The sequence below is a fragment of the Melopsittacus undulatus genome, chromosome 9, assembly GCF_012275295.1.
Source record: "Melopsittacus undulatus isolate bMelUnd1 chromosome 9, bMelUnd1.mat.Z, whole genome shotgun sequence".
Classification (NCBI taxonomy): domain Eukaryota; kingdom Metazoa; phylum Chordata; class Aves; order Psittaciformes; family Psittaculidae; genus Melopsittacus; species Melopsittacus undulatus.
This window is the reverse complement of record NC_047535.1, coordinates 44,349,587-44,365,343: the sequence shown is the minus strand read 5'-3', so window position 1 is coordinate 44,365,343 and position 15,757 is coordinate 44,349,587. Positions and strand designations below refer to the sequence as shown.

Here is a 15,757-nt window from a genome sequence, read left to right as displayed (position 1 = left end):
ATTGGCTAATCCAATTTTAACCAATAATACAAACCCCAAAAGTGCTCCAAGGCTCTAGGAGCTGGGTAAGAGCAATCCCTCATGAAAAAGAGTTAGAATGAAAATACTGCAAGGGTTTTAAGAGCAGTTAAGCAAGTGGCACCACTGAAGTCATTTAAAGCCCATGCAGGTTGTGATACAGGTTGTGTCAGTGTTTTAGCAGCTATCACGTTTCACGTCAAGGAGTGTATTAATTAGTATGAAAATGGCAGTTATGAACTAGCCAAGTGCTGTATGGATAGAACGTGTAACCTTTGCTTTGGCCGACTTTCAAAAGCACTTAACATGAAATACGTAGGAAAAATGCATCTCTTAAACTGTTTTACTTGTTCAAGTGTATTATAAAGTGTGATATCCATAGGGTGTGACTTTTATTAGTGGAAACTGAATGCAGTCAGACTGGAGTTTCAATACTATTTCAGACATTAAATCTCTATTTAAAAAATTGTATTTCGGTTCCCTTTTTTAGTCGTTAAGAACCTCACAGAACTTGGTATCCCATAATGCCTGAAGAGTTTGCCAGCACAGATAGACTTAGAACACAAACATTCCCTTGATTTTTGTTCCAACAGTAATGCTCAGCAATACTTAATGCTTTTCAAACCCAAGTACTGCTGAAGAGAGATGAGCACACAGGAACATTTGAATGTGTTCTGGCTTCTCTTCATCCGTTTTTCATTGTGAAAAGCCTCAACAATCTTGATGGCAGAAGCTGTTCTGTTATAAAGAGATCTGTTATAAAGAGCACAGTTAGGGACAAAATGCGTGGATTTTGCAGAGTGTGAAAACCAGAACTCTAGGAGAAGAAAGTCAGCCTTGATGATCAGCTGAATTCCGAGGTACATTTTACTCAAGCCTGGCAGTACTCAGGGGCATTCTCAAGGAGGTCTCCTCAGAAAGCTGTGTTTTGGATGGCTTTATTTGCTTGTGTTCAAATTCCTGGTGTTCATCATCATTTGGCAGAGCTTTTCCTACTTAATGGGCTATGAGTGGGGAAGCTCCAGTTTGCTTGCAGTGAGGGGCCAGTGTAGCTGGAGTATTTGACATTTATCTCATCCAAGTATCCTTCAGGTGGATCAGAAGTGTTTGTGCAGCTTTATGTGTATTTCTAACACATTCCGAATGGAGGGTTTTTGGCTGCAGATGATAGCTGTACTCCATAGAGGGTAACCAGGACTGTATAAATTCCCTGGCAGCTGAAGCTTTAAATCTGCAGCCACCAAATGTATCTGCCTGTGCCTCTGAAGTTCAACCATGTGGATCCTCAGTACGTAGTGAGCACTGGACCTTCTAATCCTCAACTGCTGAATGTATTTCTGCTTAAGCTGTGGGAGTAATTTTCACCTCTGTGGACCCCAGGACTAGACAGAGGCTCTAAGAAGAAATGTATTTGTTAAATAATCCATCCCCCCCAGCACTACTGAATAATTCAGCAGCAAGAATCTCTGCATGCTTGTCCCTGGGAGGGGGCAGTAACGATGTGTAGTATGGAAGGAACCAAAGCCCATACCTCTCACGCAGTTAGAAGGAAGGGCAGCATAACCAGGACTTTGTTTCTGGCTCTGCAGGAAGCCAGCTTATCCAGCTTGTCCATTAACTCTCTGAAAGGAAGAAAGGGAGGAATACTTGATTGCTTCCTGGGGGCAGATTTATAGGGAAAGGTAATTTATTTTACCCGTATAGTTGATGTACAAGAACTTTTGCTTCTAACCAAAAGGTATGTTTAGTCATTGTGTTTTCTCACCATCCAGATGCCTGATACAGTTGTCATGTCAGTCTGTGCTGAAGCTGTAGCAATCTGCCTCTCACTTTTGATGAGGGGATTGTGTAGCATGGCTGTATATGGAGTAAATGTGGTGCTTTTGGGTACATTGTTATTCTTATGTCCCTCATGATATTGAAATTAGTGATGAGTACCTTTTCATTGCTACTGGAGATGCCTATCCCATGTAAATTCCTAGCTTCTCATTGCCTGAGCTATTTGAAGTTGTATAGCTCACAAGGATCATAACTTTGGGAAGAAATGTACATATCATTTTAAAGATAGTTACTTCATCTGCAAAAACAAGTTTCATGTGAGATATTAAGGATACTGTTGGGGGAATGGTGAAAGATTCTTTAAAGCTAGAACACGGGATTTTGGCAAGCAAGTAATTGATTGTTCCTGGAATTGAACCATGCTGCTTATGAATTCTCAGTTTTAAAATCTTATGGACAAGTACAATTGTGTGTTTCTAAGTCCATAAGAATAGGGTTTTATGTCCAAAATAATTGCATTACTTCAAAGAGAGGGATTAAGATGGAACAATCCCAAATCCAATCTACTTTAAGTTTTATGAGTTCTGTGGCACTCTAATCAGTAGAGTTACTGCTAAGTTACTTTGTGTTCATGTTGCCCAGAACCAAAACTTTGGGCTAGTTATATGTTGGTCCTACAAAATCAATGTGCATTAGTCGTCCTTACAGTCACGAGCTCCTGTGGCCGATGTAATACTGTCCTTAGTTGTGCCTCTGTGTTTCATTCATTTAAATAAGAATGACAGATAAGTCCCTAAGAATATACATTTCATATTTTCCAACTGCAAAGCTCTTAAAGAACTGCAGTGACTTCAGAATAATACAGAAGAAGGATTTGGACTGGGGGAGATGTTGTGTGAATACACACAAACCAAAATAGACGTGATATGTCAGATTTTTCACATTCCAGCCTTTATGCGATGTTCTGCCTTAAAGATTTCCTTGCAAGCAGCTGTTCTTATCACTTTCAGGAGTTACAGATCAGATAAACTCACTCTGTGCTGCAGATAGAGTATCTCCAGTCTGCTTGCTCTAAGCTTGTGTGCAATTAAAATCTCCAGCAATGCAGTAAATTTCAGATTAGGAGTTTTTAGGTAGAACACTTATGAATAAAGCAATTAATCCACGTTTGATGACAATTATAAAAGGTTTTTGTGTGCACTTTGGCATTAGATTGAGAAGCGAAGAACAAAAAAAGCTGTGCTGAAATAGTCAGAATGGTGAATCGTGTGCTGGATGAGCTTAAAATTGAACCTATGGAGTCAATCCCAGTTACTTTTACAGATTTTCTGTTGCTCTGGATGAAATCTGGGATCAAACAAAGAGCTTGTGCGAGGAGTTTCCAGTTTGAAAGGTAGGAACCTGGCAGCAGTACACTATTAGTGAGCTATTTATGATTTTGGAAATAAGTCCCTTTATTTGTTCTCCAGGTGCCATTGCATTTGCTAGGCTTTAAAGGAAAAAGCTTTCTTTTTGGATCTGGCTGACGTGGAAGTACTTGCAGCAAGCCTCTGTGTGCGTAAATCTTGACAGATACAGTTCATAGCTCTGAAGTATTGGTCTTTGCTTGCCTTATGTACTCTCCTTTGAAAGCTACACAATTTCTTACTGTGGTAAGCAAAATGAATGCACATCTACATATATATTAATATAAATAATATATCTATTGTTCTCTCATGCTTCAGTCACCTCTTGAAACCTTTTCTTGATTTTCTTTGAATTCCCTTTGAATATCTTTGGGGAAGAAAGTCTGGGCCTCAGTTTATGGCTCTGCAAGTTTGCACATGAAGGGAGCAGTCAGTTACATGAGTGAAAATACATTATGTAGTTTTTTCCTAGACAGGTTAGTTTAGAAGACTGGGGCAGAAGCTAAAATCCAGAGCTTATGCAGTTGTTCCTCTAAGTATGAGGGGCCCTATAGATAATAACTTCCCACCATAAGAAGACATCTATTCTTTGAGCGGAATAATTAGCTAGCTTGTTCATTCTACAGAGTGCTGTGTGATACGTGAAGCAATAAGCATGCAGAACAGACTGCATTAATTTCTCCATTAATTCACCTGTGAGTTACTCTGTTTGTTTGTTGTTTATAGCACAAGTCAGTGTTTCTCCAATTTGTCTTTGGTTCCTCTAGAAACAACTTTCCCATTTGCACCCCCTTCCTTCCTAGTCACAATCCCCATTTGTGCACCTGTCTTGGCATGGCTTTGTCTCCCCCTCCCCTTCCCAAACACCTCATCTTCTCTCCCAGCTGGCCTGCTAGGGGTCATATCCCACAGTTAAGAGAACAGTGATTTAAATACAGACTCCTGGCTTTTGTCCAGCTATCCTTAGACATTTCTGTAGTGTTTGTGGGAAGTGTCTATTGTTTGAAAACAGTCTGTTGGTTTTTCTTTGTGTGGGGTTTTGTAAGGTTTTCATTTACCAAACTGAAAGTTGGAAATCTAACTTGGATGTGGAAAATTTCATTTACCAGACTTTGAGAGCTGGGGAAAAACATAAGTGTGATGTTGCAAACCCTAGAAAACTTCTTAGGCAACTGCAAATTGCATGGGGAAAATACGAGCTGGTGCCATTTTCCTGCCATGCTTTTGCTGGATTGAATTCCTGGGTTTGATGCGGAGATTTCAGATTTTCACGGTAGGCAGCAAATAGCAGAGATGAAACTTGCTTCTGTTGGATTGTGGCTTTAGGAACCGTCTGTTCCTCCCAGTGAACCAGTTGACATACAGTCAGTGAACAGCTGTGTGGAGCCATGTTGCCTACTGAACAGTTAGGCTGTAAATACTTTTCCTAATATTTCTTCTTTAAGTGATTTCTTACTATCAGACTGACAAATGTCTTCAGGTAACTTTCCACATTGCCATTTTTCAATAGGAGCTAAAATACCCAGGACTGAGGCATAATGAAAAGGCATTTCTACTGTTGGTGTTCTTCTGTGGGTTTTTGTTTGTTTGTTCGGTTTAGGTTTGGGGTTTGTTTTTTTTTGATACACTACAATTTGGGATCTTCAATCATCATGTTTCAACCCCCAGAATCCTAAAAGACCCCTGTGAAGCTAGCTGGTATATAACTATATGTGTGGACATTTAGGAACCAGCTCATTCTCTGGCAGGACTTAAGTCAGCAGCTGTTCAATTCAATATCCTTTCATGAGAGGAGGAACTTGAGAAAACCATATCTAGTGAAACGCAGGAGCATTTGTTCAGACAAAGTGTAATTACCTATGTAGGAAGTCAACCATAAAACCATGGATAATGTTGTCATTTTGTGAAAAAAGATACTTAATGATCATAAAAGGCCTGGACAATTATTACACAAATGGAGTATGAGTTCCTTATGTTTGGTTTATGCAAGTAAGTATTACATGTTACTCTTAAAAGACAGTTATATTTCCCAGATTCTTATATGAAGTAGCTTTTTCTTTTTTTTATTATAGTGGATTAGTACAGTATAAACCCATCAAGCCAGCATTTAGAATTCATTCTGCAGTCAATGTAATACATGCAAGGTATATAGCAAATATTAGCATGGATTATGTATTTTGTTGTATTCTGTTGAAAGCCACCCAAAATGCAGGTGTATAAATAGTGCAGAAAATCTGTTTACTGATGACTGTCGAAATAGAAAACATTTTAACTTGTATGAAAGCATGAGAAAGCTGTACAATGAAAGGAGCAGATGTCAAATATAAAGCTTTTAGTTTACTGAGCAATGAGTATGATAAACCTTGGTTATTCATCCCGATGTTAGAGTTCAAAAACAATTGTTTCTTCAGTTTGCCTTGTGGGAGCATGAAATTAGGACCATGTGTGCATTGATTAACAACATGTGAAAGATGAATCATGATTGCTGTTTAGGTCTGGTGCACAAGGCTATGCCTGAGGGATAGTGATTTCCTACCTCCTTTACCAGAGCTCAGTAATTAGCGTTAGCATCTATCTATGTTTCCTAGTATTGATGTTAATGCGGCTGCCTGACAGTGCTTCTATTGCCTTTGTTAAATGGAAGAGTGTTTGCTCAACAACAGTTGAAGAGTGTTGAAGAGTATATTTCAGTATTATTTGAAAACTGGTTATTCATAGGACAGTTCTGAAATCACCAATGCATGTCTGGCAGGAACTGTCAAACATAAAAAATAGATGTTAATTTAAAATACGAAACTCTCTATGTCTAGACTAAAAGGAAAAGGGAAAAGTTCAACAATAAAAATTAAGCAGATTTTTTGGGTTTTTCCATTGTATTTAATCCCTGCCTCTGATGGCAGACGTTAGTTTAACTTTTCTTGGAGGCACATTTAGTTCCTGTGGTTAAAGATTACATTTAAACTTTCTTTCTGGAAGTGTAATCCATACACTGTGGCACAGTAATGCGTAGAAAGACTTGTTGTAAGTGCATTTCATTAAGTTGTTACCATAAATGAAGGGGAGGTATTAGAAAAATACAAATGAACAAAAATACAGGTTAACTTCCTGTAATAGTCTTTGCCTCTTATTAATACATGTTGAAAGATGGGTATTTAAATACAATGCCTGCACATGCCTTGAATATCCAAATGAGTTATTAATTCTACAGGGATGATGTGTATTCGTGTTATTCAGAACTGTGCTGATGTAGGGTATCTTAGGATCTTAACCTTACCTATTCAAGCTGTTCATGTGGATTGAGGAACAGATCTGACCCTGATTTCTGTGATTTGAGGTGTGTGATACATGATGGAAATGCCCAACATAGATGCAGGATTTGGAGCTTAGTTTACCATGTTTTTCTGTGGTGTTCTGTGCTTTCAGCTCAGAAGATCTGTGGTTTAATGTTCTGGATAATATGCCCACACATTCGCTTTTTAACAGATAAGTTTGTAATTTAATCTGTGTGCATTTCAGCTTCAACTGTCTGTTTAAAGATCAGTGGTCTATAGTTCTTGATAAAAGATGTTTTGTCTGTTTTCTTTCCTATGTATTCCTTCTCAGTCAGCGTGCATAGAAGTATGTGGACCAAAGGGATTTTGTAGATAAAGCTCCAGGCAATGGAGGTTTGCTTTCTAGTAAGGTTCAGAGTAAAATACAAGCTGCATGTAAATTCAACAAATGTTAGTAATTAATTAGCTAAGAATGTGAAGCCCTAAGGCCATAACATTAGTAGTTGTAAAGTATGATGATCTAAACAAGTTGCCTTAGCTATAAGCCATTTAAATAGCACAGTTACTTTATGGCTTAAAACAAGGGACTGCTTCCTGGAAGAGTACATTTTAAAACTTAGAGCAGTAACTACTTGTAGGATTAATACCAAAGTTTAGCATGATGCAATTGTCTAACCAGCTTACGTGCCTTAGTGTATTACTGATACCACAGTTATATAGTTCAACAGTTCAAGGTGACCCTTATTTTCTTGCAGATTACTGCAGGCTTTCTTCAACTTCTGTACACTTTGGAGCGAATTTGTACAACCAGTAGGTGCCATGGGCTCCTTAAGTTCAGCTGGGTTTGCATTATGTTTCCTTTTTGCTTCTGCTGTATTAATGATAGCGATATATTGATTTCTTTCTAATTGTTGTGTGTTTTATGATGTCACCATAATTCCAGCAGAACTGCAATTAAAGGTGCCATGACACCTTTACACTGCTACATTATACTTTTTGGACATATGGGATATAAAAGATACATCTAATGAATTAAATTACTTGTGGTAATTGTCTCTGGGGTTTGGTGAAATATGTCTCTTAAAGCTTCTGCTCTAGGACACAAAAGGAAGACAGGTAAAAATTAAATTATATGTTTATCTGCATTTATAAATATGAAAGCTCACTACTTTTTAAATCAAACACAGTGTCTTTGTTTTGCTGTGGTAGTAGTAAGTTAAATGACATTTAGTTTAAGCAAAACAGAAAATGACTCAGAATAGAACGGGTATTAATAGAAGAGTTAAGACTGCAAAAAACTTGACACCTTCCTGCTTCAGGAAACCGTTTTGTGTAACAGCATGTTTAATGCCAGACTAAATCAAAGTTAAACAAATGAAAAGCCACCTAAGAAGGTGACATTGCACACTTAACTTCTAACAATATTATCAGGATCTGATTTGCTTTCATCCTTTATGTAGCGTTTTCCCTTTTTTAACGGTAACTTATACCTTGTTTTTCTTTCTAACTGCCTGTTTCTGACTATTAAGTGATAGAGTGAATGTTTAGGAGTGATCCTGACAACATCCAATTAGTGTTTTGAGTCCTCTTATACTACTAACTTCTGCTCTCTACATTGTAGTACTAAACCCGGATACAATTCTATGTCAGTGGGTGGTATTTTTTATTGATAATGGTAAATATGATGTTATTTGCCTTTGTCTTTCAGGGCAAATGATACTACTCTATAAAAATCATTGTTCCAGTTTTCAGCCTTGCCTCTGGTGAGGGTGATGCCATATTTTGTGTTTCATAACAGTTTCTGTGACACTGGCAAGACTGGCAGTATCTGCTTTAATAGTATTTGATAATAGAAAAAGGTGTCTGATGTAGTGTAATGGGTTTCTACAGTATGAACTTCTACTGGAAAATTCATGAGATAGATCTGAATTATCTTGGTTGGAAATCTGTTTCCTTTGTTCTTCATTAATTGGTTGTTGATTTTAGCCAATAATCAATGGGAAGGTTGAAATTTAAATTCTCTATCTGTGTTTTTGTCTAATCAAGTTCTTCTCAGCAAGGTTTTCTATAGAAAGTTTACAACACATGATAAAGTGACTGAGGCCTCTCACATAAAAAAGAATTACAACAGAGAAGTGATCCAGTACATAAACCACATAAGACATGGAAATATAAATCCCACCGGAGTTATATCAGGCACAGAAACATGAATTACATATAATTATATCGCATAGCATAAATTGATGAAAGATAGATGTAGGCACGTACCTCGACACCGGACATTGATACTCTCTCTGTAGTAATTTTCTCAAATGTACAATGTGGGTGTACTGATGAACCAGGCCCATAAGCCACTTTACATAACCATGGCTTACTGTACCTCAGTTTAAGTTAAGCTTTGAGTTCTGTGAAGTTCTTGTGAGCACTGAATAATACCAGACTTAGGAAAAAAGGATTACTTGATTGTAGATAAATGTAGCACGTGCTGAAAATGTGGTGGGTCAGTTTGCCCAATAGACAAATAGGGAGGTGTCCTTCAGCACCTCTGTGCAGCTGAAGGGTGTCTGAGAGGTGATGAGTTCTCTTTCATCAGTTCTTGTACTGTTTTGCTCCTACCTTTTAATTTCTTTTCTGGAAATGACCTTCACTGAGAAGATAGAGCTGAAGTGCTGTGAGCACAGTGCTTGGCAGTGTCCTTCCTTCTTGTCCTTTGAACTGCTGATGCTCCTTTTCATGACTGCAGAATTGACATCAGCTTTTTCTGACTGACGCTCTCTTTTCTTGCACTGTGTTTGCCCTGGAGATCCCAATTAGATTTATCATTAAGCCCTGATTAAAGATGTGGAGCTTGTATGAGCATGTTTAACCTGGGTGGTAGAAGTTGAGAACATCACATCACTTTCAGAAAGAAGTGATTTGCCTCTGCTGAGGTCGTACCACTTAAGTCACAACTTCATGTCTTCATGCAGATACTACATTCAGACTTCAGTTTCTCTTTGTTTTCACTTCTTTGATTATTACATTTGGGAAGTTGCTGACAGGTGAGTGCGTGCAGATGTGTACAATCCGTTCTGTCATTGCCTGTGGTCAGACTGGTGGGTAATGTGCCAGAACAGAAGGAAAAACATCACAAGCTCATTCCTCCTCCAATGAACTATTCACAAAATAGAAAAATCTACATGAGTTCAAAATAGGTTGCTTTATTTAAGTTATTTTCTTGATATTTCTCTACAGGGGCTGTCATCAGTCACCAGGAACAATGGACTGCTCAATATCACCTTTAAATATGACAGTAAGTTGAAAAATTGCACTATATACAGAAAGATAAAGGACTTCATCACAGATGTCATTATGTAGGAACATGTGAGCACAGGTCTTACCTGGAACGTCTGAGGGGACTGGGGATGTTCAGTCTGGAGAAGAGAAGACTCGGGGGACATTATTGCTGTCTAAAACTACGTGAAAGGAGGATGAAGTGAGGAGGTGACTGGTCTCTTCTCCCAAGTCACAAGTGGTAGGAAGCAGCTTCAAGCTGCTCCAGGGAGGTGTAGGCTGGATGTCATGTCTGTGTTTCACTGCTAATAAAATGATCTAATAATCTGTAGTAGTTTCACTTTCAAATTGGCCTACATCATCTGTCAGTGTTTGGCTGGAAAATTATGATTTTATTCTGGGAAAGAATATAGTAATTGAAAGGTTCACCACATAAAGTCATAGGAAAGTATTATATCAAGCTTTGTATACCTTTGTGTCATTTTTTTGGGAAAATGGTGTAAAGTGTGTCTCAAGGTAGACGGGGTAGTTGGGATTTGAATAAGGATATTGAAGATAATGTCTAGTTGAAGTAGTTGGAACTCTTCATTAGCTACAATGTTAAAAGACCAGTTTAGTGGAAAACTGTCTATATTTTCAGTGACACAGGTGGTTGTAGTACTGTAGCAAATGTGGTCTGTTTTGCAGCTAAACTAAGAAGAAAGTAATCTTTAACATAAGAACAGTAATAAGGAGTTTGCAGCAATAATACTTGAGAATTCTTCAAACATCTGCTAAATTGCTCTATTTTGCTATTGTCATTTTTTAAAGGTTTTTGTCATCTCTGTTGTCTAGTCAGTAACTGTTTGACTATTTGGGCAGTTAGTGGCTAACATCAAGATACGCTCTATGTACAGTCAAGAGAAGGTCTGATTTACAGCAGTAATGTTTGTATTAATGCCAGTGCATGTCACAGATTGGTTGGGTTGTTTTTTTTGCCACAGAAATTACCTCAGGTGCTGAATGTGGGTAAGGTTTCACTAGTGAGAGCAGGTATCTGCAAACATAACAGTAGTGCTTTTGTTTCATTCCAGTCATCCTTTTGTTCCTGTACTTTTATGTTAATTTAAGAATTTGTGATCCTTCATTGTGGATATTTTTTAAATCTAATTTGATGTTGATACTTAAAATGAGCAACAATTAAGTATGTTAGATTGTACAAGAGGTAGGTGAGTGCTACAGAAAAGTTATGATGGTTTTTAAGCTCCACAAAGAAAACCAGGAAATAACATCAGTTGGAGCAGAGATCCCCACATTCAGTTAACACAATGGAGTCTGTTTAAGTCCCAGTGTTTGTCTTGGTTTTTTCCATTAGTTCTGGCACCAGGAACTGTCTTTAACCAATGACAAGTGTTAATTTGGAATTCTGCTGGCACTGTTTGCTTCCTGGACAAAGGAGTTATTTGAGTTCTGCAGAACCAGGAAAAGAGTTCCCTGATATCAAGGCTAGGGAGTTCATATAATAGGGAAATGCATACTTACAATGAATAAGCCAGCACAAAAGAGAACTTGGCTTGCTGTCTGATTTCAAGGATTTTAGTTTGCTACACAGCAATTCTAGCGAGCTGTGGTTGATGTTGTTAAATCAGTTGGTTAGATTAGTTATTTATTCAGGTGAAAAACAAACGTTTGCATGTGCTAGCATTTCACTTGCACTCAAGTAAAAGAAGTGGTTTTCTGAAAAAGGCAGTTTTTCCCTGCTGGTTTCTTCCTAAATCTGTTGTTCCTTAAAAATGTAAATCAGTGACTCACAGTCAAACTTCAGGCATTTGTGCTATATTCCATTTTGGCAAATCGTCATTTGACCATAAAACTGTAGTAACCAGGATCCAAAATCCTGGGCTTGCTATTAATTAGATCCAGACCTAGCAAAAAACTATTACTTCAAATTTTCCATTGAAAGAGATCCTCTATTCTCCTAAGAGGAAGTTCGTGCTGTCATTGAGTTCACTCTTAGCAACTGAATTCTACAAACAGCAAAGTGCCAACTGCCCTGCTTTTGTAAAAGGCAGTGTTGTAGAAACTGTTCTATTCTTATTTGTGTGGTAGTTACATGAAACGTTAGGAAATGAGCCTAATTCTTTATTTATGTGGAAAGATGCAGGTCATGTTGGAAACTGGTTGCTTGTATAGGTCTTTAAGATTAGATGCTGTTGGCAGACTGTGATTTACTTGCTCTGATATGGCACAAGAACATCAGCTAGAATGTTCTTCTTAGGGTGTTTTTTTCCCCTGTATTTTCAGACTGCACACCTTACCTGAACTCAGTGGGAAAGCATGTGATTGGAGATGTGCAGAATATAACTATCAGTCAGTATGCATGTTATGAACAGGTCGCAGTGATGATACTTTGGACAGCAAATGCCATTGGTAAGTAGTAGAGCGAAATGGACTAATTCATCGTGTCTTTGGTAATAACTTCCTTCTGATGGACATTAAGTAGAAAATTGTGCTTGAATCACTGAAGCAAGCTGCATCTTCAGGCTTAAGAAGAAAGAAATCCTTAACAGCTTTCCAAAGCTGCTGTTTTCACTAGCTTACTTGAAATACTCCTAAAACTGGGATCCTGTCTGCATCCACATGCTGCTTTTTACTGGTCCAGGTTGTGGCTTTTTCTTGCTCTTCAGAACTGACCTTTGAATTGCAGTGTCACAGTGTCAAACCAAGATGTTAACAACTAACAAAGCATATTCAATCCCATAGCTCTCAAAAATATGATTAATATTTTATGTGGGAACAAGTTTTTTGTATCATTAAATAAAAATTATATTTTAAAGTACATTTTAGTCCTACCCTTTTTAAAATTTGAGGGTTTTTTGTGTGCATATTGAAATGTTCATAATATATTAGCACAGTAGCACATGTATTTGGTAAATGTACTAGGGGTTTGTGCTCAACATTTTTCTGCTGCTTTTTTTTTGTTGTCTCTCACTATTTAATCTTTCTTTCATAATTTTAAAATAAAAAATAATGATTCATTTCTGGGGCTTAAAAGAATATATGAAAATTACACTTAATTCTGCAAAACTGCAGTTAAAGCATTTGGTAATCTGCAGCTGTAGACTGGATGAATCAAACCTCTATGGGAAACAAAGCTTGGTGTTCTGTAATGATCAGAGGTTAATCCTTTAGAAGCATGAGGATAGAACTGCAGTTGAAACATCTCGGGTGACATGGAGACTGGACACTTTCATGGTCTTCATGTAAGCACAAGTGGAGCTTTTGTTCCAAGAACACATTTGGGAACCCATGGTCTTTATCTTCTACAAAACTATAAAAACCCCACAAAACCATGAAACAAGTGAAATGGGGGAGGTCCATGGAGGATCAGACATTTGGGATTTAGTTTTGTTTTCATTTGACAAGCATGGCATAAGCTCAGATTAATCCAGTTTTCCTTATGTAGCATTCAGATTACAAAAGCTATGGCTGTGTCTTTGAGAATGGTGTATTCTGCAATACTCACTTCTACTGAAAGGTGTAATTAGATGAAGGAGGGGTAGTTAGTCTTGAAGAACTGTGCAGAGTCTTTGATACCTGAGCCACGGAACTATATCACAGGTAACACTGACATTGTCCTGTGCCATTCACATCACTGTGACTCAGTCACATGTTGAGAAGTTTGCAAAGAAAGGTGCTCAGCACTGTGCTGAGAGTTTGTTGTGTTAGAGGAACGGGAAATAAAAGGGTGTAGTGCAGGCATCAGTTATAAATAACTGGAAGTATTCACACACTGGAATAAATTCCATTCCACTTAAGTCAAGTTTTCTATTATCCCATATTGTACCAGAACCAAAGAAGTTGTAACAACCATTATCACATTAATCTGATGGTCTCAGAAATGATAGGAAGATGTTACAAAGGTGTATTTATATAACTTGATAGCAAAACATTCAATTTGTTGCTAATAATATGAATATAAAGCTTCTGTAAAGTACTCCAAGGGTGGTGGAGGTAATGATAACTTCTATTGCAGTGATAATTTGGAAGCCCCAGCTGAGTTGTGGGCCCCTCTGCTCTAAGCATTACGCAAGTATGCAGTAATTGCAACCTTTGCCAAAGGTTGAATTCTAAATAGGCAAGATAGAAAATGTGGGAAGAACTGACATAAAACAACAGGTATTAAAACACAAACATATTTCATATGAATGGTAAGTTTTATTTTTAAAGACAAATGAAGTGTATTTGAATTAAATAACACATTATGCATTAGGAAATATTAGTCTCCTATTTAAATGCCCTGCTGTTTGCAGGGATTGAATACCTGAAGGGATTTCGAGTAATACTTGAGGAGTTAAAATCAGAGGGAAGACAATGCCAGCAGATGGTTTTAAAGGATCCAAAGCAGCTCAGCCCCAGTTTTAAACGAACAGTAAGTGCTTTGTTTCAAGACAAGTTCTGTTATTGCTTGATTGCATGAGTAGTCTCGATATGCCGCATATGAATCTAAATATACACAGTGTGCTGTTCACTAGGATGCAGGTTGCTTCCCAAAAGTATTACTTTTTTAGCTAATGATAGTTTTTCCTCTTGAGACAGATATAGCCCCCTTCTTATAGAAGCTTTTCTGAAGGAGAAAACTCATTTGGGTGACTGAAGTACGACTGCATACCTGTAATAGTCCACATCCAGCTCGGTACTGATTCCTCATGTCAGTGTGTAATGGAGGGTTAGATAAAGGATTTCTTAATACATTAACTTTGGCTGATGTTTGCAAAACTGTGGGCTTGTTTTTGAAAGATAATTTCAGTTACTGTAGTTGATCTCAAGTATGTTGCAATCTTGTTGTTTTGTAGGGAATGGAGTCCCAGCCCTTTCTAAATCTCAAGTTTGAAACAGATTACTTTGTAAAGATTGTTCCTTTTCCTTCCATTAAAAATGAGAGTAATTATCACCCATTTTTCTTCCGAACCAGACGTAAGTATTGCATACAGTGTGGTATTGCATATCAACTCCCTTTCTCCCAGCCTTTAGTTTTCCCCACAAAGGACTGGTAGCAGATGATGTTAGATGTGTCTGGGTTGAAATAGTTACTGACATAGTCTTTGGAGTAAGATCTGGGTGTTAAGTGGAAAGAATTTGGATGCCACAGATAAGTCGGTGGTGTATGATAACATGTGTTAGGCAACAACTAGAAGCAAAGTCTCAGGTAGGCCTGAGATGATCTCAGGTTTGCCTACAGCAAAATTACTCTTCTGGTTCTCAGAACCATTTCACTCATGAAGTCCTCCTCTCTGGATATTGTGAAGAAGCTCAGGTTGGTTTTGGTTTTGAGATGACAGTTTCATAAACGGGTGTCTAAAGCTAGATATAGATTAGTAAGTGTAGAAAATATAAAATTAGATGGCAACAAAGCAAGTTGAATTTGTCAAAATTACTAATTCTCCTTGGAGTTAGAGAAAAGAAGCTTGAAAAAGCTCCTTAGTACTTAAATGGTTTGGGAAACAGCAAGTACTCTTTGGGCTGAAATGCTGATATTTGTCCTGCTTAGGTTTTTTTTGCTCTACAAAACTTTTTAAAGTGTTTTCAAGTCTGTCTGTTGATGCAGACTGCAGTAACATTTGTCTCTGCAATCATGCTCAGCCTACTTATTTACTCTGAGAAGATGTATTAAAGACTAGTTTCTTCTCTAGTAACTTCCTCTCCTGCTTAACTGTCCCTGTTACTATCCCTTTGTCTCACTAAGGAGTGCTGTTTTCAAATTAGTGAACATCTGTTTCTTACATAAAGATAAGAAGGGGCTTAAAATCATAACAAAGCAGCTAAGTATGCAAAATGTGTGTACTTCAGGCATAACAGAGACTGAGAAATAGGGGTATTGTCTTCAAAATTATGAACTCCCTTATTTTGTCTTTGTTCTTTTTCTATCTAAATAGTATAGTACTTTGATACTGTATAATTAATAATTTGTGTCTATATTTGTAGCATGTGAATTGTTGCTACAGCCAGAAAACCTTGTCTGCAAACCTT

General features: G+C 37.6%; 1 protein-coding gene across 2 annotated transcripts in view; it reads left to right on the top strand.

The window, feature by feature from the left end:
• The window catches only part of IL17RD (interleukin 17 receptor D), a 45,151-nt gene that overhangs the window by 17,059 nt on the left and 12,335 nt on the right, over positions 1 to 15,757 (top strand). Inside the window, exons 2-6 of one of the 2 annotated variants that reach the window (XM_031046103.2) lie at positions 9,710 to 9,767; positions 12,032 to 12,157; positions 14,041 to 14,159; positions 14,584 to 14,704; positions 15,713 to 15,757. In XM_031046103.2, coding sequence (XP_030901963.2) covers positions 9,710 to 9,767; positions 12,032 to 12,157; positions 14,041 to 14,159; positions 14,584 to 14,704; positions 15,713 to 15,757 — 469 coding nt within the window. Of the gene's footprint in view, positions 1 to 9,709; positions 9,768 to 12,031; positions 12,158 to 14,040; positions 14,160 to 14,583; positions 14,705 to 15,712 lie in introns of those variants that run through there. The other variant, XM_031046102.2, reaches the window with a different exon arrangement.